Below are 24,409 nucleotides of genomic sequence, written 5' to 3'. Positions count from 1 at the left end.
CCTCACTGCAATGATCAAGGAGAAGATGGAACGAACACTCCACAACCAGATTTGCATTTCTAAACTCTTCTCTTTGTTAGATACATTCAGCCATGTTTAGTATGTTTAATTGCTGTTTATATGTTTGTTTGTGTTTAGTGTGGTTTTTAACATTGAGGACAATGTTTGATTTAAGTGTGGGGGAGTTATTAAAGTGTTTTGATGCAAATTCGTAGGGTTTTATCCACCATAAACCTCAAATGTTGTTTCTTGCTGTTTTTAAGTGTGTTTAGTGTGTTTTGACTTAAAATTTTGAAAATCACATAAAAATTTGAAAAACATGTTTTGAAAAGCCTAAAAAGAGTGTTTTGAGTCGTTTTTGTGTCGTAGGTCACCTTCCAACACAATAATAAGGATTTGGTTTCTAATTGCATGACTGTTGAAAAGAGTTATAAACATGGAGAAAAGTTTGATTTACTCTTGGTATATGCTTGATTATGGTTATAATGTATGACTTCACATGCAATCATAAAAGAAAAATTCGTTTTTGTAACATGCTTGAAGGAAGGAACTCAAACAAACGCTACAACCCTGAGAGACTTAAGCCTATAACGTTCTTTGGAGAGTATAATCTGTGATTTCTTGTTTTCTAAAGTCGTTGCATGATCTCATTATTCTTTGCTTGGTTACTACTTAGAAGGCGTTTCATCATATAGTTCCAAATGCTAGAACTCATGCCCATTTCATTCAAAGCATGTTATTGATTTGCATAACATATATCAAGATGAAGTTGTGTAGTTGCCACCATAGCCAAATAGCCTCACTTCCCATATTTCGTATTTGTTATAAGTTTTAACCCCGTTGAGCCTTGTGTAGCATTTATTCTTTGTTTACCCACATTTTCCTCACCTAGCCTAGTTTAGGACAATCCACACCCTTGTTCTTAAAAGATAGTGAGCATAACTTAAATGAATTCCTTTTGAGAAACATTATGCAAGAAAATAAGTGTGGGGGAAGGAATGCTTGTTCTTAAGTATGTTTTGAGTTTCAAACAGAAAAAAAAAAAAAAAAAAAAAAAAAAAAAAAAAAAAAAAAAAAAAGAGCTTGAAAAATGAAAGAATGAGTGATTGAAGAAAGGGCTCAAAACACCAATTCTGGCCCTAAATTGTCTCCCTTTTTGTTCCAAAGTTGAGTGAATTCTAAGTTGATTCAATTGTCTTGCTCACTATTTCTTTAAGAACCTTTGTTTTCCATATCCCTTCTTTGTTATCCACACACCCCAAGCCCCATTACAACCCGTGACTTCAATCTTGAGTGTTATGTGTTTCAATTTGTGGAGTTTGAACTTGGTATGAGCATATGGTGTCACTGGTTCTCGCGTCTAAGTAGTAGCATTCCATTCATGAGATCATATCTAAACATGCTTATTAACTCCAGAAATTGCGTTCCTTGTGATACATATATGTGAGTGTTCGTTTTCATATTTACATCAATCTTCTCACATATACTTAGTGTAGGGTGTGTAGTTAGAAAGTCTGAGTGAAAATTGAGTGCATATCTTGTAAGGAATTGAGCAAATTCTCTAAGGCATGTTACTACATTCAAAACATGGTTTTAAATGCTTAATTGTGAACTAGTATATGGTGACTATGATTAAGAATGTACTTAAGTGTGAAGATGACTAAAATCTGTGGGAATGATGATTTTTAACTTGTCATGTGCATTGGAAATCCCTAAGACGATTGTTGGAAGGTTTAGGTGTGTTTTACTTGTTTTGTTTCGTTTCGTTTTGTTTTGTTTTTCTTTCTGTTTTGCTCGAGGACTAGCAAAAGATAAGTGTGGGGGAGTTTGATAGGAGCATATTCATGCGACTTAAACGGCTTGTTCTCGTGCATTTACGTTATGTTTCTCTAGTTATTTTAATCCTTTATGCTTCTTTTGTGTGTTTTCAGGTTCTAAGGGCTTAAGGAAGAAAAAAGATGCATTTTGGAGCATTTTGGAGCAAAATTGGGCTTGGAATGGATGGCATATGATTGGAGCCAAAATGTTGGACGAATTTGAAGGCCTTGTATTCATTTTGGACATAAAACAAAGGGCCTAGCCCATTCTCTCTTAAACCAAGCCCTTTGCCATGCATTTCCTTCCAATTCCAAAAGCCCACAATCAATTCAAATGCCATGCAAATCCATATTCAACACCCTAAACTACAAGCATGCATCATCTCACCAAGCAATCAAACAAGCCACATGCATGTCCCTTTAATCATTCAACCACATTCCCACTTTCCTAGCTAACCCTACATGCATTCTTTATTCACTCTTCATCATTGCACCACAAATCATTCACCCACATGCATTCATAAATCATCCACACCTTTGTGCCATGCACATTCATAGCTTTCCCAACATAATTCACATACATTCCATTCCATCTCCCACATGCACATTCACCCCTTTCTCCATACCAAAACCGTGCATACACATTTCATTCCATTCATCCATCATTCATCCATCTTCCACCCCCTTTAATCATTTAACCCACATACATTCACAACACACTTCACATGCAAAACAATAACCATTCACACACCAAAACATCCATGCCGTGCATCCCCTCCACATTTCAGCTTTCCAAATGTAATTTCATCAACACATGCATTCATTATTCATTCACCTTGCATTTCAACCCACATGCACATTTAATCATTCAACCTTGCAGCCACCTTTACACCCCATTCATCCACAAACATGCAACCAACACATTTTCATCAACAAACAAGCATCATTGCCGTGCACTTCACCTTGTGAAATTCCAACATCTTCACATGTATTTCTAGCTTTCCCTTGCATTTCCACCACTCATTCTTCATCATTTCAGCCACCTACATGCATTATTTATTAAACTTTTCATCATTGCATCCAGAAAATGAGCAAGAAAGCTTCCCAAACACATGTTTCTTCAACAAACAAATCAGCCCACATGCATCAAATTCTTTCCTTTGCCGTGGGATCCCTTTGGCCCCCTTGTGAAAATTTCAGCTTTCCACCCACTTTCCTAGTCTTTTATCACATGCATTGCAGCCATATGTTCCCTCCACTACTCCTATAAATACCTTGCATTCTCATCATTCAAGGCATTCCTCATTTTCACTCACAACACAACACTCTTCAAAATCATCCATTCCTCTCCCTTTGGCCGCAAGCTTCCCTTCCATTTCTCCTCCATTTCTTCCATTTCCATAAATTCCCCAATCCATTCAATACACCAACAACATCCCTTAAACCTTGTGCTACAACAACGAGGAAGAGAAGAGTGCCTAAACGTTCATACAATTCAAGTTTTGAGTTGTTGGAATGTTTAGGTGTTTCTTTGATTTCAAAGTTTCATTTTAATTCTCTTTGTGTTGTATGTATGGAAGAGAAGAGTGCTTAAACGTTCATACAATTCAAGCTTTGAGTTGTTGGAATGTTTAGGTGTTTCTTTGATTTCAAGGTTATGAGGAACTAAACCCCCTTTAGGTAGGGGGTGATTCGAAACTATGTTTATATTTGCAATATGAATTGATTAACTTTCGTTGGAATTTCATAAGTTGTGGATTCAATTTGTTTAACCGTTTGATTGATAGCTTATTTATGAATGTTTATTAAGAATGCGCGCTTAATTTTCATGCATAAATATGACGCTAGAATATAAGTGAATTTCACCTAATCGTTATGAACTTATATTCACAAGTAGTGGAGGTTGCTTTTAAACAATCGTGTTAAACATATTCTTGGCACGAGTTTCATGCTCATCATAGTAACGAATGCCTCGTCAACACTTATAGTTTTCATAGTGCTTAATGATCTTTGATTGTATCTTTATTGTGCTATTCACGTAAAGGACTTTTGGAGAATGTTGTGAATTGCGTTGCGCAAACCCATCCAATTCATTAACTTAAGGAAAACTTGACGGTTAATTTAAGCGGACCTAATTAATCCGGAGTGTTGAGTATCATAATTTATCGAAAGACCAACTGAGAATCAATCTTGTATGCAAGTATAACATATGTGGAGAAGAACCCCTTAGCTAGCTTCCCATCCATTCATTTCCGTCAAATCCATATTCACAATTTGTTTTGTGTCTAAGTATTTATTTTAGTAAATTCGTCCAAATCCAATCCCCCCTTATTTTGTTTAAGTTTTAGTCTTAATCTTTCTTATTTTTAGTTTTGCATTCTTTGAGCATTAAATATTGTTTTATATTGTGTTTTTACGTTTTTAAGTCAAATCCAAGTGATTAACAATCCCTCCTAATCCCCGGTCCAGAACGATCCCTACTTATACACTTCACTACAATTGACAAAAAGAGGGTTTAATTTGTGTGCATATAATTCTCGCATCAATAGGTGATAGGAGCATATTTATGTGACTTTATTAGCCTATTCCCTTGCATTTACACAGTTAGTTAATATTTATTAGAGTGTTTTAAGCCATTTTCGTGTGTTTGCAGGTCCAAATGGCAAAGTTGGCATGAAAAGGCAATTTGAACCATTTTAGAGCAATTTTGGGCTTGAATTGGTTAGCATGCATGTGGAGCATAATGGATGGACATTTTTGGTGTTTTACATGTGCTAAATATGTGCTAAAATATGGAGGAATCAAATTTGGAAGCTTGGAAGACAAGGAATCAGCTGAAAAGAAGGAACCTTATCCAAACTTATCTTATCTTATCTTATCCTATCCTAATCCTACCTTCCCTTATCTCCAGCTACAAGGGGGATTTCTTATCATATTAAATCACCTCTTATCTGATTTAAGGAGTCCTAAAAGTATGCAAACAACTAATCCTTTTCCTCCACAAACAATGATGTGCCCTGCCTATATATATTCAATCCTTGTCGCAGGTTTGGGGAGAGAGCCTTAGAGAGAAAATCAGAAAAATACACTTTGTGCCGTAGCTTCAAAAGGAAGGAAGGAGAGAAGAAGTTTTGAGCCGTACTGCATCCAAGGATTGTGCAATCTGCCATTGGAGTGCTGGAGCGTTTCTAGATGTATTATATCCTTAGTTTTAGTCCAATGTTTGTTTTAATTTGTTTTTCAATTATGATGGACATGTGGAACTAATTTCTTTTTAGTTAGAGTTGAATTCGAAGCCATGGACATTTGTTTTATATGAATTGATTTCCTCCAGTTATTGTTTTGTAAAACATGAATGCGATTTACTTATCTGTTTGATTGATAACTTATTCTTGTATGTTGATTAAGGGTGCACACTTAGTTTGCATGCGTGAATTTGATGATAAAATATAAGGGAATTTCACCTAATAGTTATGAACTTATATTTATAAGTAGTGGAAGTCACTAGTCATGATTGTTTTAAGTAAATCCATGGTAGGAGTATCATGCAATTTATAGTTACGAATGCCTTGTCAATGCTTATGATTTTCATAGAACTTAATGATCTTTGATATGTATCTCTATCATGCAGTTCATACAGGAAACTTGATAAGAATAATTTGATCGCATCGCTGAGTCCAATTCAATGAAATTAGGAAAATCTGAGAGTTAATTAGTGCTGTTCACAATTAATTTGGGGCATTGTCATTCATGGTTTATAGGAATAATAATTTGAAATTGATTTGTATACATATGTGTCATGTGTGGGGAAGGACCCTCTAGCTAGTCTTTCACCCCTTAACTTACCTTAATTTTGTGCAACCTTTGCTTAGTTCTACAAGTTATTAGTTTTAAGTTAATTTTTGTCCAAACAAAGTTATTAGTTTTAAGTTAATTTTCGTCCAAACCAACACCATTTTCATGTTTTGAGTCAATTTAGTTAGATTTTCGTCCAAATCACCCTTTAGTGCTTGTTTTGAGTTATTTGAGTTAGTTTAGCTTGTTTTGAGTCAGTTTAAGTTTAGTTTTCTGTTTTAGAGTCTAGTTTAGTGATTTAGAGTTTAATTAGTGTAGATTAGCATCCCTCCTAATCCCCAGCCTAGAACGATCCCTACTTTCACATACTATAACTATCAAAAAGAGGGTTTAATTTGTGTGTTAGTTTATATCACATCAGTAGGAATCTCCAAGAACATAAGAAACCTGGCGATTCCATATCGGATTAGGTTTCTGTATCTTGCAGAACGAATTTTGAGTTTCAGGAGTAAGGTGGTGACTTTTGAGTTATATGGGGCAAAGTAAGATCAAACTGGAGTTACATGGGACATAGCTAAAAATAAGCCTTTTAAAAATGGGAATCTAGGTATAGAAGGGGGTTTGACCACTTATACTACCTACACAGTTTGGTAATTACAAGTTAATAGTGATAGGTGGATGAAGATCCTCTTCGGGTCCTCACATCCTATCCGTTCATCATACATCGTGCGGCTAGCTTTAGTTAGATACTATTTGTGTTTAATTTTAAATAAAAAATAAAAAATGATTTATAGTCGCACGATGTATGATGAACGGTATGATATGAGGGTCTGGATGAGATTCAAATCTGGTGGATAGAGAGGGCACCACACACCGTACCATGCTCGCTCACCCACCAACCACCATCTATCTTCAATATATGAGTGAATAAAACAAACTCTGGTTTTATGACCTTAACTTACAATTAGATGCAGCTTATTACTAACACACACATCATATATAATAATTTTAAGGAAAGATCTCCATTTTTCTGTTTAAAATGGAGATTAGTTATGGGTTGTTGTGTTCCTTTCAAGTGAAAATATAAGGATGGTATAATGACACAAGTAAGGGTGTCGAACCATAGAGACTGATTAGAACTCTACAAATTACTAGCTTTATGTGAACCCTAACAAAACAATGAAAATGCAAATTGGATTTAGATTTTTCAATTGAAAACTTAAATAACTTAAAAATGCAAGAAAGATAAAGATAAATGATAGGTTGATTCAGAAATAATGGGAATGGAACTAGGGATACCAATTTCACCATTACAAGTCAATTCCATGAAAATTAAGTCAAAACGCATTCAACTCTCTAATCTGCAACTAGGGTTCGTTTTACTCATTTATGATCATCCATTTGATGTGTGGGTATGATCAAGTACTCTTAATTTGCAACCTAGTTGTGAAGTTCAACTTAGATTACCAAATAAGAATCCATTAAGAGCAAGAAAACTTCAAAGAACCAAAGAAATCACATGGCAGGATGTATGCATAACAGTTTCTTCATTCATTCACATGTCTACCAAGATTAAGCATGATGTGTACTATAACCTTGATCAAATAATTCATAAACAGCCTTAATGGTGATCAAACATTAAGATAAATAGACAAATTGAACTATAAAATCAGTGAATGAAACAAGAAAACAGATTGAAGAATCGAATACTTTAACTTAATAACATAGAATAGTTTTGCAAGGCTACATCGAAATCCCCAGTTATAAACTTAATTACACAACATGATTACAAAATATATAAATATCAAGAACAGCATGAGGGAAACTAAAGTTCATAGAAGAAACCGACTTGAAGCAATTCTGATGTTGAAATCCTTCAAGAACAGCACGACTGCGTGGTTTCTTCGGTGGCAGCGGATGGTGAAGGGAAATAGGGTTTTGTTGGTAGAAAGGCTAAAGAAAGAGAAGAGAGTGAGCTCTGGGCGACCCCAAGGGGGGCTTGTGAAAAAGTGATTTGAAACCCTAGTATTTATAGGCTAAATGGGGTTGTAGCTGATTGTAAGGTGATCCCAACCATTAAGTCAAAGTTTTGAACATTTTTCCTTATTTGGCTCATCCAAATCAGGCTAGATATTCTAATTCCTTTCCCATTCTGCTCCTAGTCTTTTAACAAGCCAGATTTGTCTTGGATTCTTTATTTGGGCTTCAAAATAGGCCACTAAACTTCTTTCCATGTTTGAACAAGGGTCAACCCAAAAAATGGCATGTTTTCACTTCTTTTGCCTTCAAATTGATCCTAAAGTACATGTAACTGCACACTAACACAAAATAAGGTAAAATGCAACTAGTTTAATTCAAAAACTTCACAAAGAGATTAGAAAAGGATGGTATAAATGCATGAAATATATGAGTTATCATGGGGCCAAAACCACATCGAACTCCAACGATCAGAACAATTTATTTTTTAGGTTGCATTTCATAGATCATCCTTACAAAATATTAGTCAAATTGGAAACATTTAAGGTATGTTATTTTGTTAAAAAGAAATTGACGAACACTATATCTAAGAAACATTAAGTTTCGTCGAAACAAGTAAATAAGCAAATGGTTTTGGACTGAATTGAATTTTTGTAAGGATATCCTATGAATCAAAACTTACAAAATAGACGTTTCGGATTGCTGAAGTTCGATATGGAGTGGGTCTCACAACTAATCTCAATTTTTTGAAAAAAAAAAAAAAAAAAATCTCTTCCCTTAAAAGGGTACACACATATATCTCTACATCGGATGATACATGGCACATACATGGCAGTTATATTAAAACAACACTAGGCCAAACTTTGCTTATCGATCCATCCGACTGCGTGTTTTGAGATTTTCATACTTACTTTGGCTAGTTCACAAATGAACGAATGGCAATGGCATGGGTTCTTGTGAATGGCTTCCCTCCACGTATATATTACAACACAGTAGAGTATAACTTCGGGTCTCTTTCAATCTTACTCCGTCCACTCTAGAATCTCATGACATTTTTGGCAAAATCTGTCCGACTCATGTTATATTGATTCATTTTCTTAAATACAAGGGATGTTAGAAGAGTTATAGATCGAGCACAAAATCTCATTAAAACGAATATTTTTATTGTACATAGAGTAATATTTTCACCTCATGCGTGGATATATATTCCCTCCTAATAACATATTTTTATCGTGCATATTTAATATTGAAAATTTTTCAATTTTTTAATTATCACATAAAGATTATCCATGCAAAAACTTATATGAATTGAAGATTATTTAGTCATTTAAAGTATGATATTATTATTTATTTGATACATTTGGATCACTAAACAGTCTCCAATTCAAATGAATTTTTGTAAAGATAATCTTTATATAATTATTAAGAAATTGAACTGCTCTAATTATGAAATTTGTAAGATAAAAAATGTCATTTAAAAAGGGTTTCCACCCCATGAATTGGTACAAAGTCTTTTTATTCAATTTATACTTTTTGCACGGAACTGATTTATGATTATTAATTTTCTTTTCTTTTTTTTCACACATTTTTTCTGTTTCAAGGATAATAGATGATCAAAATTATGACAAGTGTATGAAAGTGAAAGAGAATGGGTAGAAATCGCCTCATCTCTTTATCCATAACAAAAGTAATCCAGTATTTATGTACTTTTTGCATTTTTAGTTATAATAAACGGATTCGAACACTAGATCTAGCCTGTTTTACGCAATTTCACTATTGGAATAAACCTAGTGGCTTGTAGAACAAAATTACATGATTTAAACACATATCCATTGTGGGACTATGGTTTCTCAGGACCAGAGTAAGCGGATCGGAATATGCATACCTTGGAAGTTTGGTGATGGACTCAACAGTCTCTGTTGCAGAGTTGAATAAACAGAGTAGCGATACTACCATCATCTTACTTTGAAATTAGTGGGCGAAATCCAACGACTTTGTTGAGAGTGACCATGCTTGTTTCATATGATATGGAAACCTAATCAAGCAAAGAATCAACAAGTTTCCTATAATCTTGGAGTTCTTACAATTAGGGGTGGGCACTTGGAACCGAAAACAGAAACCGAAACATGAACCAAATCAAACTGCACCGAACGGTTTGGTTTTGTGGTTTTGAAACGATTTTGGTTTGAAACCGAACTGCAGTGTAAGAAAACAGTTTGGTTTTGATTTTGACTTTTGAAAACCGCACCACAAATATTTAAAAGACATTTTATTAAATATCCAAACGAGATGAATATTATTTCTGGTTAAACCAAACTTTAGCATTCGATCTGCAAAATATAATTGCAAGAGGAAAGCTACAAAACAGTCCAATGAAGTGATCAAGTAAAAGTTTAAAACTTACATTTGGCTGCACAATCCTTATCGACTTAATTTGCCGCATAAGAATGGGGAGCAATGTAATTCTCATAGCCAAAGCTGAAGCAGCAATTACTATCCACCTTGTTAGCGTAGTACTCAACAACCTTATCTTAGGTTGTTACATATTTCATTTACTCACTCACGTTGTAATTATCAGATTATGATGGGTGTTTTATAATCCTGTTACGACTCTTTGTATAGTTGATAGACATGTATCTATATATACAACAAATGAAGGAATGAAAGATCGTCACTTCCACAAATATCTCTGCATTAGTTTTCTACGTTTCTTGCTGTAAACCTACATCAGTGTTTCTACATTTGCTGCACTTCTACACACCTAGAAATAGCTTTGCTTGTTGAACTCGTGATTTAAATTTCCTCTTCTAATTCTTCCTTTCATTCTTTGAAACTGCTCAATTGTGAATGTGAATATTTGATAGTTTACATCCAGGAAATGTTTGACAATATTTGAAATAAGGTTTTAAACCGTATATTTTTTCTTAAAAATACTTTTGGTGTTGAGAGAGGGGGGAGAGAAAGGGGAAGATAAAGAGATTTTTTTTGCATTTTGTATGTAAATGGTTTGAAACCAAACCAAAACCGTTTGAAACAACATTAAACCGAACCAAACGATTTGTTTTCATTTCGGTTTTATCTCCAAAACCGCATTGAACCAAACCGTAAAAAATTTTGGTTTCGGTTTTGGTTTCACTCAAAATCACACCAAACCGAACCGTGCCCACCCCTACTTACAATCTAAGGATTGACATGAGTTACAAATAATCACACTCCTAAGTGTTCTCATCCTTAATTGGTATGAATACACCTTTTTAGAGTTCTTCTCTGGTAGCACAATTATCGTATACTTATTCTCTTACCCATTGCTTGAGTCTTATATTGCCTAGCTTCTTTACCATCATAGAGCCTTTGACCAGCACACTCCCGGTTTTTGCCTTGCTCACGATTGTTTGTTCTTTTATAGGTTATTCAGATTTGTGATCTCACCTCCTACTGCAATGTACGAATATGGTTCCAACACTAATTAACTATTTGTCCCGGCTTACTTCACTTTTTAATACTAAAAAAAGTCGTAAGTTCGAATGTTCTTAATCAAAATAGTAATGCTAGGTAAACCAATTTTGTAGATCAAATTTGCAAACCATATGATATGTCATCACTAAAAAATAAGCATGTTAATCAACACTTAAGTAATAATCTAATCATCAATAACCACGTCATAATTTACAAAATTCAATCTAAAAAAATGGTTTCCCTATCATTATCGTAATCAAAATATTAAACACATGTTTATCTGGGAGGAGGATTTTTTACTCTCCTATTCCCATCCCCATCAATATAAGATGTTGACGTGGCTTAACCGTAACCGTTCAAATAGGAAGACATTGAAGGGTAGAGAGATTAGGAGGGTAGAGAATCCTTCTCCTCCGTTTATCTGTATTGATTCTTAGTGGTTGACACTATTCCAAAGAGTTAAACTTTTTCCTTCTGTTTTTGGTGATCTCGATGATCAACTTTGAGATGCTAATTTTGTACGATTGAAGTTACACCATCCGCAAAGGAAAGAGAAAAAGACTAAAGAATCCATCAAACGCACAAAACACACGAGGGCACATTACGATTATGTATTATTTCCTCCACCCATAGAAATTTAGAAAATGACAGGAAGGAGCAAGTTGCAGTCGTACAAAACAAAACCACCACTAAACCACACCATACCATAACTGTTGTTGTTCACAATCTCTCCACTCGTTTCCATTTATTATTATCATATTATATTAATATGTTGAGTCTACGAATTCATTAACATAAATGAGAAAAATTCATTCGTAAGAAGTCCTCACTCAATGCTTTTATGTTGCGTATTACAACAGAGGTTGAAGACATTATAACATCACATGACGGTATTTAAGTATCTTAAAAAGTTACTAGATCGAAAGATGAAAAATGAGAGCAAATATAAATTTAGTTAGGTCGTCACTCAATATCGGTGTTTCGAATAATATAAATAGTTACTCGATCGGAAAAAAAATAAAGGAAAGCAAATTAGAGTTTAGCCAAGTCGTCACTTGATTTTATTATGTTACGTGCTATAATAAAGATGAATGATATAATAATGTCATATGACAGTGTTTTAAGTATTATAAAAAATTACTCGATCGAAAAAAGAAAAATAAAATCATGTATAAGTTTAGCCAAATCATCACTCCATGTAGGTGTTTTGAGTATTATAATAAATTACTCGATTAAAAGAAGTTGGAAAGAAAACATCTTTGCACTCAAATTTGAATCGTTTACATGTATTTGGCACCAAATTCACATCCGGCTCTCAAAGCTCATACATATATATATATAGATATATTTCGTACTATCATCATATTATCACCAGAGTATAAGGATCCTCGATCTCGCATCCTATTCGTTTATTATAAATTGTGTTGCCTGCTTTTGTTAAGTATTGTTTGTATGATGTACAATACACAAATAAGATATGAAGATTTCTAATCCACAAAAAAGATCCGGATACGATCCAAATTCGTCGGAAAGAAGAAAAAGAAAAATGAAAGAGAAGTTATTTACTTAACCATTGTTTGTGTTAGGTGGGTTTGACCAGTCTGGTTTGGCAGGCGTTTGGTTCAGTCATACCCTCGCACCCAACACACACCCGCACGCGCACCACTCTGGTTTATAAACCCCACCTTTCCCTCCTTCCCCTCATTCAGTACTCCTTCCCCCCTCTCTCCCCAACTACCCCAACCACCAAAACTTCCTACTAAACTTACTCTGCTGTCACCGGAATCGGGCAACCCCGTTTCTCACACCTCCATTTCCGCCACCGGATTCCGGGCACGAAAACCTCCTTAGCAGCTACAATCAGTTTCTTTGCAGATGGAGTCCTCTTCTAACTCGATGAAAATCTCGCCGTTGGATCTGATGGCGGCGATTATCAAGGGCAAGATGGACCCCGCCGACTTCCCCGGTGCCCAAGTCACCTCAGTCATTCTCGAGAACCGCGAGTTCGTCATGATCTTGACCACCTCCATTGCCGTCCTCATCGGCTGCGTCGTCGTTTTGGTCTTGCGGCGATCCAGTGCCCAGAAGCAGCCCGGCGTCATCCAGCCGCCTAGGCCCCTGATCGTGGAGGAGCCGGAGCCGGAGGAGGCTGACAACGGCAGCAAGAAGGTCGCCATCTTCTTCGGCACTCAGACTGGCACCGCCGAAGGCTTCGCCAAGGTCAACTTTTACAACAACACTATTTCAATTACAAATTTCAATCAAATATATTTGCTGTTTAGCTCGCTTCGTTGCTTCGATTTTACGTGTTCGATTTGTTGCCTCAGTGTTTCTTTTGGTTCAAAAAATGCAGGCTTTGGCCGAGGAAGCAAAAGCTCGATACGAGAAGGTCACTTTCAAAGTTGTTGATTTGGTATGCTTCGCAAATATTTCGAATTTTCGGTGTATTTTTTGTTCAGTTGTGTTGGAGATCATGAGATTGAATGGAGTTGTGTGTACATGTTAGGACGATTACGCGGCCGACGACGAAGCATATGAGGAGAAGTTGAAGAATGAGAGCTTGGCATTTTTCTTCCTGGCCACGTAAGTTCCGAATTGAACTAGATTTTTTATAATTAAAACGAAAGATGATTTAGTTTGATTTTAGGGTTTCGTAAATGACATGTTTTACTGGTGGTGGATGCAGATATGGTGATGGTGAGCCAACCGACAATGCTGCGAGGTTTTACAAGTGGTTTACAGAGGTAATTTTGATTCTGAAATGTAATTAATGAAAATTTTCAGGTATATTGTTGTGAAATTCGATTTCAGATCGACATTTGAATGTTTTGTTATAATTTGCAAATTGCGGCAATTGTTATAGGGTGAAGAAAGAGGGGAGTGGCTTAAGAATCTTAACTACGGAGTGTTTGGCCTTGGAAACAGACAGTATGAGCATTTCAATAAGGTTTGCAATGAAATTTTGGCTATAAGTGAAGTCAATATTTTTGTCACTCCTATCCAAAGCTTGAATTCTAATTGTACGTTATTCTGTTTTCTGTTGCATTGTTGATCTTATTTTTATTGGTGATAATCAGGTTGCCATGGTTGTGGATGAGATCCTCGCTGCACAGGGTATGCCTTCGTTGCGTTTTTTTTGCTTTCATGTTATTTTGGGTACTTAGTTTGTTCCTTTCTGATGAAATCGCATCGGTGTGGGACCATTTGCATTCTGAGACGATTCACATTGCTATGATGTTACTTTATTCTCGATCAGATTTGGTTTTTGCACTCTAACTTATAGTTGTTTACTTATTCATTCTCCGGTTTCTTGTTAACTAACGGGAATGTTACCATTTTCAGGTGGGAAGCGACTTGTTAAAGTGGGTCTTGGAGATGATGATCAGTGCATTGAGGATGACTTCTCTGCATGGTATTGAGAAGTTTGATAGCCATTTGAGTTATCAGCTTTAGATTGTAAGGTTTCATTTGTTATTTATTAAAATCTCATACATTTCTACATTGACTGATGCTCTTCTAGGCGAGAGTTGCTGTGGCCTGAGTTGGATCAGTTGCTTCGAGATGAGGATGATATAATGTCACCTGTTTCTACACCTTACACTGCTGCTGTGTTGGAGTATCGAGTTGTAATTAAAGATGCTGCAGATACATCAGTAGATAGTAAGAGCTGGAATAATGCAAATGGTCATGTTGTCATCGATGCCCAACATCCATGCAGGTAACAAAGAAGACACGCCTATAAAGGTTCTAAGATCGTAACTTGTTCTACTACTTTCTGGTATCTGTTAATTGACTCTTTTTACTGCTTGTAGAGCTAATGTGGCTGTGAGAAGGGAACTTCATACTCCTGCATCTGATCGTTCTTGCACCCATCTTGAGTTTGATATTTCTGGCACTGGACTTACGTAAGTTGCTTTTCCGAGGCTTATTATCCTTTTGTTTCTGCGAATGGAAGCTATCTTACGCTTCAAATAATGTGGAAAGTGAAATGCCCGTTGCTTGCCCCTGATGACTAATGCATACCTGTGTGTTTTGTCCTTCTCAGATATGAAACTGGGGATCATGTCGGTGTTTACTGTGAGAATCTTCCTGAAATTGTGGAAGAGGCACTAAGTTTGTTGGGCTTGTCCCCAGAAATATACTTCTCGATACACACTGATAAAGAGGATGGCACACCACTAAGTGGAAGCTCCTTGACTCCTCCCTTCCCACCATGCACATTAAGAACAGCACTAACTCGATACACTGATGTTTTAACTTCTCCAAAAAAGTCTGCCTTGCTCGCTTTAGCAGCACATGCATCTGACCCAACCGAAGCTGATCGATTAAGACATCTTGCATCACCAGCTGGGAAGGTAGTATAATTTGTACTTTGCTACTAACCACCTCCTAAGTATCTTTTCTTAATATTACTTCACCAATATCTAATTGTTAGATGTTTGTGAGTATGTAACTTTTTGTTGTAAACATGTGCAGGATGAATATGCACAATGGGTGGTTGCAAGTCAGAGAAGCCTCCTTGAGGTCATGGCTGAATTTCCATCGGCCAAGCCTCCACTTGGTGTCTTTTTTGCAGCAGTTGCGCCAAGATTGCTGCCGAGATACTATTCAATCTCGTCATCCTCAAGGTAAATGTTTCTTTATTTTTGCTTCTCTCCTCTCACATTCTCATTTCCGCATTTGTAATTCAATTTGAGATACCAAGGTTGTTTCCTTACAACAAAAGGTGAATATCTATTGAAATGGAGGAAATGCTAACCTTTCTATATCACTTTCTGTGAGTTCAATTTTTGTTTTTGTCTTATTTAACATATTTGTGATCAAGTACTTATTACAAATATATTCAACAGGATGGCATCTTCTAGAATTCACGTTACTTGTGCATTAGTGTATGAGAAAACACCAGCAGGGAGGATTCACAAAGGAGTGTGTTCAACCTGGATGAAGGTAATTTACATGTCTTCCTTTTGCATTCTCGTTTCCTAAGAAGAGTTCGACAATTGTGGTGGGCTTGTTTTTGTATTTGAGTGGTCTTTAATTTAGAACCATGCGCCTTCTTTCTGGGAGTTTATGTATGCTTATTTTTTAGCCAATGTTCCTGTTTGTCATTGTTCGATGTTAACTTAGTTGTGTGACTTTTGTTCCCTTTGTATGTATCTTATTATTCCAAATGATGCCGATTTTTGCCTTTAACCCTTTGTAGAATTCCGTTCCTTTGGAGAAGAGTGATGACTGTAGCTGGGCTCCAATTTTTGTTCGGCAATCCAACTTCAAACTTCCTGCCGATGCTAAAGTACCTATTATCATGATTGGTCCTGGAACCGGATTAGCTCCATTCAGGGGTTTCCTGCACGTATTGATTCGCTAACTTGATTTCCACTCACCATGCTTATCCCTCATTATAAGTTACAGTATCCGAGCAAACTATAAGTTATTATGGATTCACCATTTCAGGAAAGATTGGCTCTTAAAGAAGATGGAGAAGAACTAGGACCCTCCACATTATTCTTTGGATGTAGAAATAGTAAAATGGTAAGTATGCTCTAGAAAGATCTATTTATGGTTCCGGGTGGGTGAGCGTTGGTGTGTGCTGGGTTGCTTGCCTAATTTGATTGTACTATATGATAATTGATATGCTCCTAATATTGCAGGATTACATTTATGAAGATGAGCTTAACAACTTTCTAGAAACTGGTGCACTGTCTGAGCTGGTGGTTGCATTCTCACGTCAGGGACCTACCAAGGAATATGTGCAGCATAAAATGATTCAGAAGGTTTGACACCTTCTCTTGCCTGCATACTTTCACAGTTCAACGTTTTTCTTTTGGTTAGTTTGAGATCTTAATGACACCGTTTGGTTTGTGTATAGGCCTCAGACGTCTGGAACATGATATCTCAGGGTGGTTATATTTACGTTTGTGGTGATGCCAAGGGCATGGCCAGGGATGTCCACCGGACCCTTCACACAATCGTGCAGGAGCAGGTATGCAGTTGTCACTTACCAAATATGAATGTGACACAAACTAAGACCGCCAACCAGGCGGATACAGGACTCTAATTTTACGCAGTACCTGGACACCTATTCCTGCCGGTAAAATCTATTCTGATCTTGAATGCTAAGACGGTGATTGTTTATTTGATTTCAGGGATGTATGGACAGCTCCAAAGCAGAGAGCCTGGTGAAAAATCTGCAAATGAACGGAAGGTATCTGCGCGACGTTTGGTAATAGTTCTTCCTCTATCTACCCTTACCTTCCGATACAGTGTACACAGAGAAGGGAAGCTACAGTAATACCCCTAGAAATTATTTATCTGCCGAGGCTCAGTTGGGGATAAACACATTACGTGAGGGATTTTTCGGACGCCTTCCCTTGAGAGCCTTGGAAGAACATTGGTTCGTGTTGTGATTCTTTTTACCCTACGGTATTACCCATGTAGATTTTTTTGTTTGTTTGTGTAATTTATATATAATATAACTGATATATATTAAAAATAATTTGGAATTAGTTTTTATGTGACTATTTTTCCTTTTCTAAACCAACAAGCAGTGCTTAAAATATGGACGAAAATGTCAATATTTTTGTCTAAAGATCCAAACAATCAAGGATCGATATAGAGAAGGTTGTGAAATTCAATTTCACATGATATGGACAATGACACACCTCGACAGAAATCAAGGCGTACTAGTTGTCACGTGAGAGTGATGTAGTCATGTGCATAGTACGGAAGTATAAGTAATAATAGAAAAGCGAATAAATAAAAACCAAACTACTAGATAAACTAGTTAAAGTAATACGCTAGTGTAAGACTAAGTGTGATAAACATAATCAGAGCACAAAAAGCCTAAGTGCAGTCTAGTAGGACAAATACTAATTACACAACACCCAAAGGTGATCTTACATTTGTGTTATTCTGTTAGAACCACCGTCAAAGTCCTCGTGAGCCACCAAAGCGCTTCCACCTAAAATCTGGAGGGGTGCAAAACAGAAAGTGTGAATGGGCAAAAACAAAGCTTTTCAAAATCATTTCAATCTCAATAGTTCTAACCCTTCTCCGTAAAACTTGTATAATTTCCTAGAAAATAGAATATATGAATATATCGAAATCATGCTTAGAATAACAACATTCATAAATATGCCATGACGAATTCTCAGCATAAAGTATAAGTAAACCAGGTGATATCAATCAATGCAAATGATATGTCAGTCGGAGTCACCTAACGTGACTTGTACGGCTGAATCTAGAGCTTGAATCCACATCTCAACAACTATACTTGCACACGAGTCGGAACCACCTAAAGTGGTCTGTACGATAGGACTGGGTGTAAATAAATACGCTCAAGTGCTATGATCAAGTGAAGACTGTGCGAATAATCGCAGGTCACCTGCGAGTCAAAACCACCTATAGTGGTCTGTACGACAAGATTGTGCACCTAACTTGGATCCAAGATGAGCGTGTGGTGCGGGAGGTGAACATCATGTGAAGGACTGTGCCTTAACTCTGGGCGGGAGCACTAACACTGGGGTGTAGGTTTATGAGCTCTCAATGCATCTCACATAACCACTATTCACAACCATAAACTATAAACTTACCTGTGCGTCTACATCACCAAACATACATATATGCAACTACTAATGCATAAATAAATAGGCAGACACTTTGCATGGCATTTAAAAACATATAAACATTCAATTTCATTTTCTAGGAAACTCTCAAGTATATAGGTATATATGAAAAACCAAAAGCCTACTCACTGGTATGTGGAAAGGTCATAGCCCCCAAGCCTTGAGTGACTGTGCTCGTCCTCAGGATAGGTCTCACCTATATGTGAAACAACTATAAAAACATCAATTTAAAGCACATAACCAAAACTAGGTAATAACATCTCATACAATGTTCAAATAGGGTCTTTGAATATACCAACGTGATCTACTCAACCTCACGAACATCCCCATATTTTAAAAATAATTTTCTGACCACCCACGCGCCGGCCAAGCGTGGCCAAATTCTAACTGGCCCTAACGGCCGTTAGGAATATTCCGTTAAAACCTTAACAGAAGTTAACGGCTGTTACCTAACGCCGTTAGAATATTTTGTCAACTCTAACGGAATATTCGTCTCCTTCTTCGGCAAGCCTCGTCGGTCGCCGCCGTCCGCCGCATTTCGACTACAACTTGAATTTTCGTCTGAAACTGTAAAATATTCAAATCTTCATGTCTTCTTCATTTCTCAACCAAATTCCATGAAATTTGTACGAAAATGCAGCTTACAATGAGTAAAACAAAACCTTACCACTTTCAACCCTTAAAATCCATGGGATCTCACCGAAAAATCCTTCGATATACTGGCCAAACCTGCAACTCATTGAACTTGAGCTTCTCGACGTCCAAAACACCTCAAAATTCTTCCCCGAGCTTGGTGAATACGTTCTAAAGCTTCCTATGACGTTCGAATCTTACCTTTTAGACATCGATCTGTGCGTGTATGGTTGGTTTTGAAGTTTGTCTGTACAATTGTAAAGGAATGGAAGAAATCCGAGAGGGAGGAGAGAGAGAGAGAGTCACGGAAGAGTGGTATGGGTGTGTGTGTGTGTGTCCTGTTGAGTCAACAACCAAAAACAACTAAACGACACCCCACAACGCCAACTAACGTCCAAGGGCAATTTAGCCTTTTCACACCTACGGTACACATAATTCAGGACGGGTTGTCACAACCTACCCCCTTAAGAAAATTTTGTCCCCGAAATTACACAACAACCACAACTTAAACACTAGTAATCATAAAACAAGCGTGGATACAGCTCTCTTTTCCGGTCCTTCATCTCCCAAGTAGCCTCCTCCACTGAGTGATTCCTTCACAAAACTTTCACTAATCTCATAGTCTTGTTCCTCAGAACCTTTTCTTTCCAATCCAAAATCGTTACTGGTTCCTCATCAAATGTCAAATTCGGATTTATTTCCAATGGTTGAGGAGGTATCACATGCGACGGATCCGCAACGTAATGACGAAGCATGGACACATTAAAAACATTATGCACTTTAGCCAGCTTAGAAGGCAACTCAAGCTTGTAAGCAACTTCACCAACTCGCTCGGTGATCTGATATGGTCTGATGTACCTAGGACTTAACTTGCCTTTCTTTCCGAACTGTACTACACATCTCCACGGTGATAGCTTCAGAAACACCCAATCACCAACTTTATACACCCTGTCAGTGGCATGCCTGTCTGTTAAGCTCTTTTGTCGATCATAGGCCGCTTTCAGGTTAGACTTAATGACCTGAACATTTTGAGTAGTTTCATCTATAATCTCAGGGCCCACCAAAACTCTTTCTCTGACCTCTGACCAACATAGGGGTGTACGACAAGATTTACCATACAGTGCCTCAAAAGGTGACATGCCTAAACTTGAATGAAAGTTATTGTTGTAGACAAATTCCATTAAATCTAACCGCTTATGCCAAGCGTCACCAAACTGCAACACCAAAGATCTCAACATATCCTCCAACGTCTGAATGGTCATTTCTGATTGTCCATCTATCTAAGGATGATATGCCATACTATAGAGTAATCTCGAACCCAAAGCTTCCTAAAAAGCCACCCAAAATTTAGAAGTAAATTCGAGACAATATTCACTGAAACTCCATGGTACTTCACAATCTTCGATATGAATAATTCAGCTAATCGACTTAAAGAATATTTCTCCCTCACTGGAATAAAATGCGCTGACTTAGTAAGCCGATCAACTATCACCCAAATGCCGTCATAACCATTATGTGTATGAGGATGCTTGTACACAAAATCCATAATAATGTTTTCCCATTTCCACTATGGAATGGGAAGCGGCTGCAACAACCCAAACGGCTTCTTCCTTTCAGCTTTAACCTATTGACAAATGACACACCTACTCATATACTCAGCTATCTCTCTTTTCATACCCGGCTAATAATAAAATGGTCGAATGGTATGATACATTTTAGTACCACCCGAATGCATTGCATAAGCTGAGATATGCGCTTCATCAAGAAATGTTTTTTTTTAATTCCAAATTATTCAGCACATACATTCTACTCTCCTGCATAAGCATGCCATTAGACTCTCGAATTCTGAAGTCTTTTTTTTTTCCCCTGATTCCTTGCTTGAATTATTTCCTGGGTCTCTTCATCATCCATCTAGGCTTCAAGTACACGATCAATTAAAAGTGGCCTAACTTGAAAATTAGCAAGTAAGGTTTCCTCTCAATCTTCTACCCTTAACCTCACTCCAGTTGACCTCAAGTCTGCCAGAAGAGGAACACAACTAGCATAGAAAACGTTAATACAACCTTGAGATTTTCTGCTAAGTGCATCAACAACCACATTTGCACGACCAGGGTGATAATCAATTGTGCAATCATAATCACTAAGCAGTTCCAACCATCTCCGCTATCGAAGATTAAGATCCCTTTGAGTAAAGAGATATTGAAGACTCTTATGATCCGTGAAAATCTTACATTTTTCTCCATAAAGATAATGTCTCCACATCTTCAAGGCAAAGATAATGGTTGCTAACTCCAAATCATATGTAGGGAAATTCATATCATGAGGCTTTATTTGTCATGAAGCATAAGCAATCACCTTACCATGTTGCATCAGCACACAACCCAGACCATTCAAGGAAGCATCACTGTAGATTTCGAAATTACCATTATCATCTGGGAGTGCCAAAACAAGTACATGAGTAAGACAATACTTCAACTGCTGGAAACTCTGCTCACAATTATCATCCTAGTCAAATTTAACATCTTTCCTAGTTAGCCTCGTCAGTGGTAAAACAATCACAGAAAAATCCTTTACAAATCGTCGGTAATATCCTGCTAAGCCAAGAAAACTCCGTACCTCTGTGACGGTTCATGGCTGCTCCCAATTCTCAATGGCTGCTACCTTTTGAGGATCCACCAAAATACCTTGAGCAGATATGACATGTCCCAAAAATGCCACTTGATCTAACCAAAATTGGCACTTGCTAAACTTAGCATACGATTGGTGTTCCCTCATTCTTTTCAACACCAAAGTAAGATGTCGAACGTGCTCAGATTTAGACTTAGAGTATACCAAGATATCGTCAATAAAGACAATGACAAACCTGTCTAAATATGGCTGGAATACTCGATTCATCAAATCCATAAAAGCTATGGGTGCATTCGTTAATCCAAATGGCATTACCAGAAAGTTGTAATGACCATAACGAGTCCTGAAAGCTGTCTTAGGGACATCCTCACTACTGATCTTCAACTGGTAATAACCAGACCTCAAATCAATCTTAGAAAATACGCAGGCACCTTGAAGTTGATCAAACAAATCATCTATATGAGGCAATGGATAATGGTTTTTAATTGTTACTCGATTTAATTGCTAGTAATCAATGCATAGCCTCAAAGTCCCGTCGTTCTTCCTCACAAACAACACTGGAGCTCCACAGGGTGAAGTACTAGGCTGAATAAAACCTTTATACACTAGTTCCTGCAGCTGAATTTTCAATTCCCTCAACTCAGCAGGAGCCATTCAACAAGGAGTAAAGGATATAGGATTTGTACCTGGAAGTAAATCAATAGTGAACTCCACATCTTGGTCTGGTGGCAATCCAGGTATTTATCAGGGAATACATCAAGAAAATGCCTGACTACCCTTACGTCCTCCACGCTACTAGGAGCAACATCATTCAACATCACATGGGCTAAATATCCCTGGCAACCTTTTGATAATAACCTTTTTGCTCTCACAGCAGAAATAACGCCATGTCTCACCCCTCTCTGCTCACCCATAAAAGTAACCACAGGTAATCCAGGATGATGGACATAAACTGTTTTCCAGTAGCAATCAATATTGGCACGATTATAATGCAACCAATCTGTGCTCAAAATCACATCAAAATCAACAATATCTAGCGGGATAAGGTTAGCTGGCATAACTACATCCTCCACCACCAATGGACATCTTGGATACACACAATTGACATAACATCTCTCCCTTCTAGGCATAGCAACTCTAAGTCATATCCTAGAGGTGTAGGGTGAGGTTGCGTCACTTGAGCAAATGTATGAGAAATAACAGATTGTGTAGCACCACAATCAATCAATACTCTAGCAAAATAACCAAGGATATTTAATGTACCCATGATCAAGTCAGGATTATTCTGAGCATCTTCCAGAGAAATATTGTGGATACGCCCTTAGGTCTGCTGTTGTCCAACACGACCTCTGCTAGTCTGACCACCTTGACTCTGCACATTACGCTCCTAACTAGGCTGACCAGACTGCCTTGAAGATCCTGCATTACTAGAAACGATCTCTCCTTGCTGGGGCTGTCCTCCCTGGTACCATTGAGATCCACCAGCTGGAATGGGAGGATACGACATATAACCTCCAGAATACTGAGGATACCCACTCTGATAATAGGGATCCTAGGGATATTGATATTGCCCTAAAGCATAAGGAACGGCGTCACCCTGATAATGGTAAGCACCACCATGACCCATCTGACCAAAACCACTAGACCCTGGAACTTGTTGGATCGGCACTGGTGGTGGTAAGAAAAGCTGCTGGGGCCTCTGCTGATTCTAAGGACAACTTACAGCTCTATGTCCCATCTTCCCACAAGTGAAACATCCATTTTTGCCTCTCCTACACTTTCCAAAATGCCTATTTTTACATCTGCGGCACATCGGAACTCTTCCTCTACTAGCATCCCCCTGTCTTTGGCCTCTAGGACCCCCAGAAAATCTACCACCTCTACCCTGACCAGTGGCACTAAAACCTCTGCTGGAAGAACTGGAACTAGCTCCACTTCGCTTAAAGCTCTGGGTCTTGCGAGGTCTTTGAGATGCTTGACCTTTATCTTTATCATATTTCTTTTGATTGCCTTCCTTTTCTTCTTCTTCACTTTCGCTAGGCATATTCTCAGAATCCTCAATCCTCAACAAAATCTCATAGAACTCCTGATAAGTATCGCAAGGAGTAGTGGTCGCCATAGAACGCCACTTCTTCTTAGTACCCAATCTGAAACAACGAAGCATCTCAACTAGCTTAGCAGCAACTTTCGAATGATAACGAGACAAATCAGTGAATCTCCTGTAATACTCATTCGCCGTCAACTTCCCTTGCTTCAATTTAGTAAATTCTTGCTTCTTGCGATCAATATACTCAGGGGGAACAAACCTTTTCCAAAACAACCATTTAAACACTTCCTAGTCAGCAACTTCCTCTGGGGTCAAATGACGAATCTCCTATCCCCACCAGGAAGCCGATTCTTTACCTAAGAACCATGAAGTCGTCTTTACCCACCTTTCAGAAGAAAGATTCATTTGACTTTGCAACATTCGAAAAGTCT

General features: G+C 37.5%; 1 protein-coding gene across 1 annotated transcript; it reads left to right on the top strand.

Moving 5' to 3' along the window:
* Positions 1 to 12,912: 12,912 nt before the first annotated feature.
* LOC125473805 (NADPH--cytochrome P450 reductase-like) lies at positions 12,913 to 17,551 on the top strand. Its single transcript, XM_048577104.1, has 17 exons — positions 12,913 to 13,265; positions 13,399 to 13,458; positions 13,552 to 13,628; positions 13,732 to 13,789; positions 13,909 to 13,992; positions 14,123 to 14,159; positions 14,388 to 14,457; positions 14,566 to 14,763; positions 14,858 to 14,950; positions 15,091 to 15,400; positions 15,522 to 15,673; positions 15,896 to 15,992; positions 16,249 to 16,398; positions 16,500 to 16,577; positions 16,697 to 16,819; positions 16,915 to 17,028; positions 17,192 to 17,551. Exons 1-17 carry the CDS (start codon positions 12,921 to 12,923, stop codon positions 17,270 to 17,272), a joined length of 2,127 nt encoding a protein of 708 aa, XP_048433061.1. The 5' UTR covers positions 12,913 to 12,920; the 3' UTR covers positions 17,273 to 17,551.
* Positions 17,552 to 24,409: the final 6,858 nt, after the last annotated feature.

The sequence above is a fragment of a genome, unplaced genomic scaffold, assembly GCF_019419815.1.
Source record: "Pyrus x bretschneideri cultivar Hongxiangsu unplaced genomic scaffold, Pyrus_bretschneideri_v1 Contig98, whole genome shotgun sequence".
In the NCBI taxonomy this organism is placed as follows: Eukaryota; Viridiplantae; Streptophyta; class Magnoliopsida; order Rosales; family Rosaceae; genus Pyrus; species Pyrus x bretschneideri.
This window is presented reverse-complemented; position numbering and strand designations above follow the sequence as displayed.

What these genes read in the sequence shown, in the direction of transcription:
- LOC125473805 (XM_048577104.1), top strand. Translation starts at nt 12,921, where the DNA reads ATGGAGTCCTCTTCTAACTCGATGAAAATCTCGCCGTTGGATCTGATG. An exon ending in CATTCAGGGGTTTCCTGCAC is followed by an intron (nt 16,399 to 16,499) that starts GTATTGATTCGC and finishes TCACCATTTCAG; the next exon opens with GAAAGATTGGCTCTTAAAGA. An exon ending in ACACAATCGTGCAGGAGCAG is followed by an intron (nt 17,029 to 17,191) that starts GTATGCAGTTGT and finishes ATTTGATTTCAG; the next exon opens with GGATGTATGGACAGCTCCAA.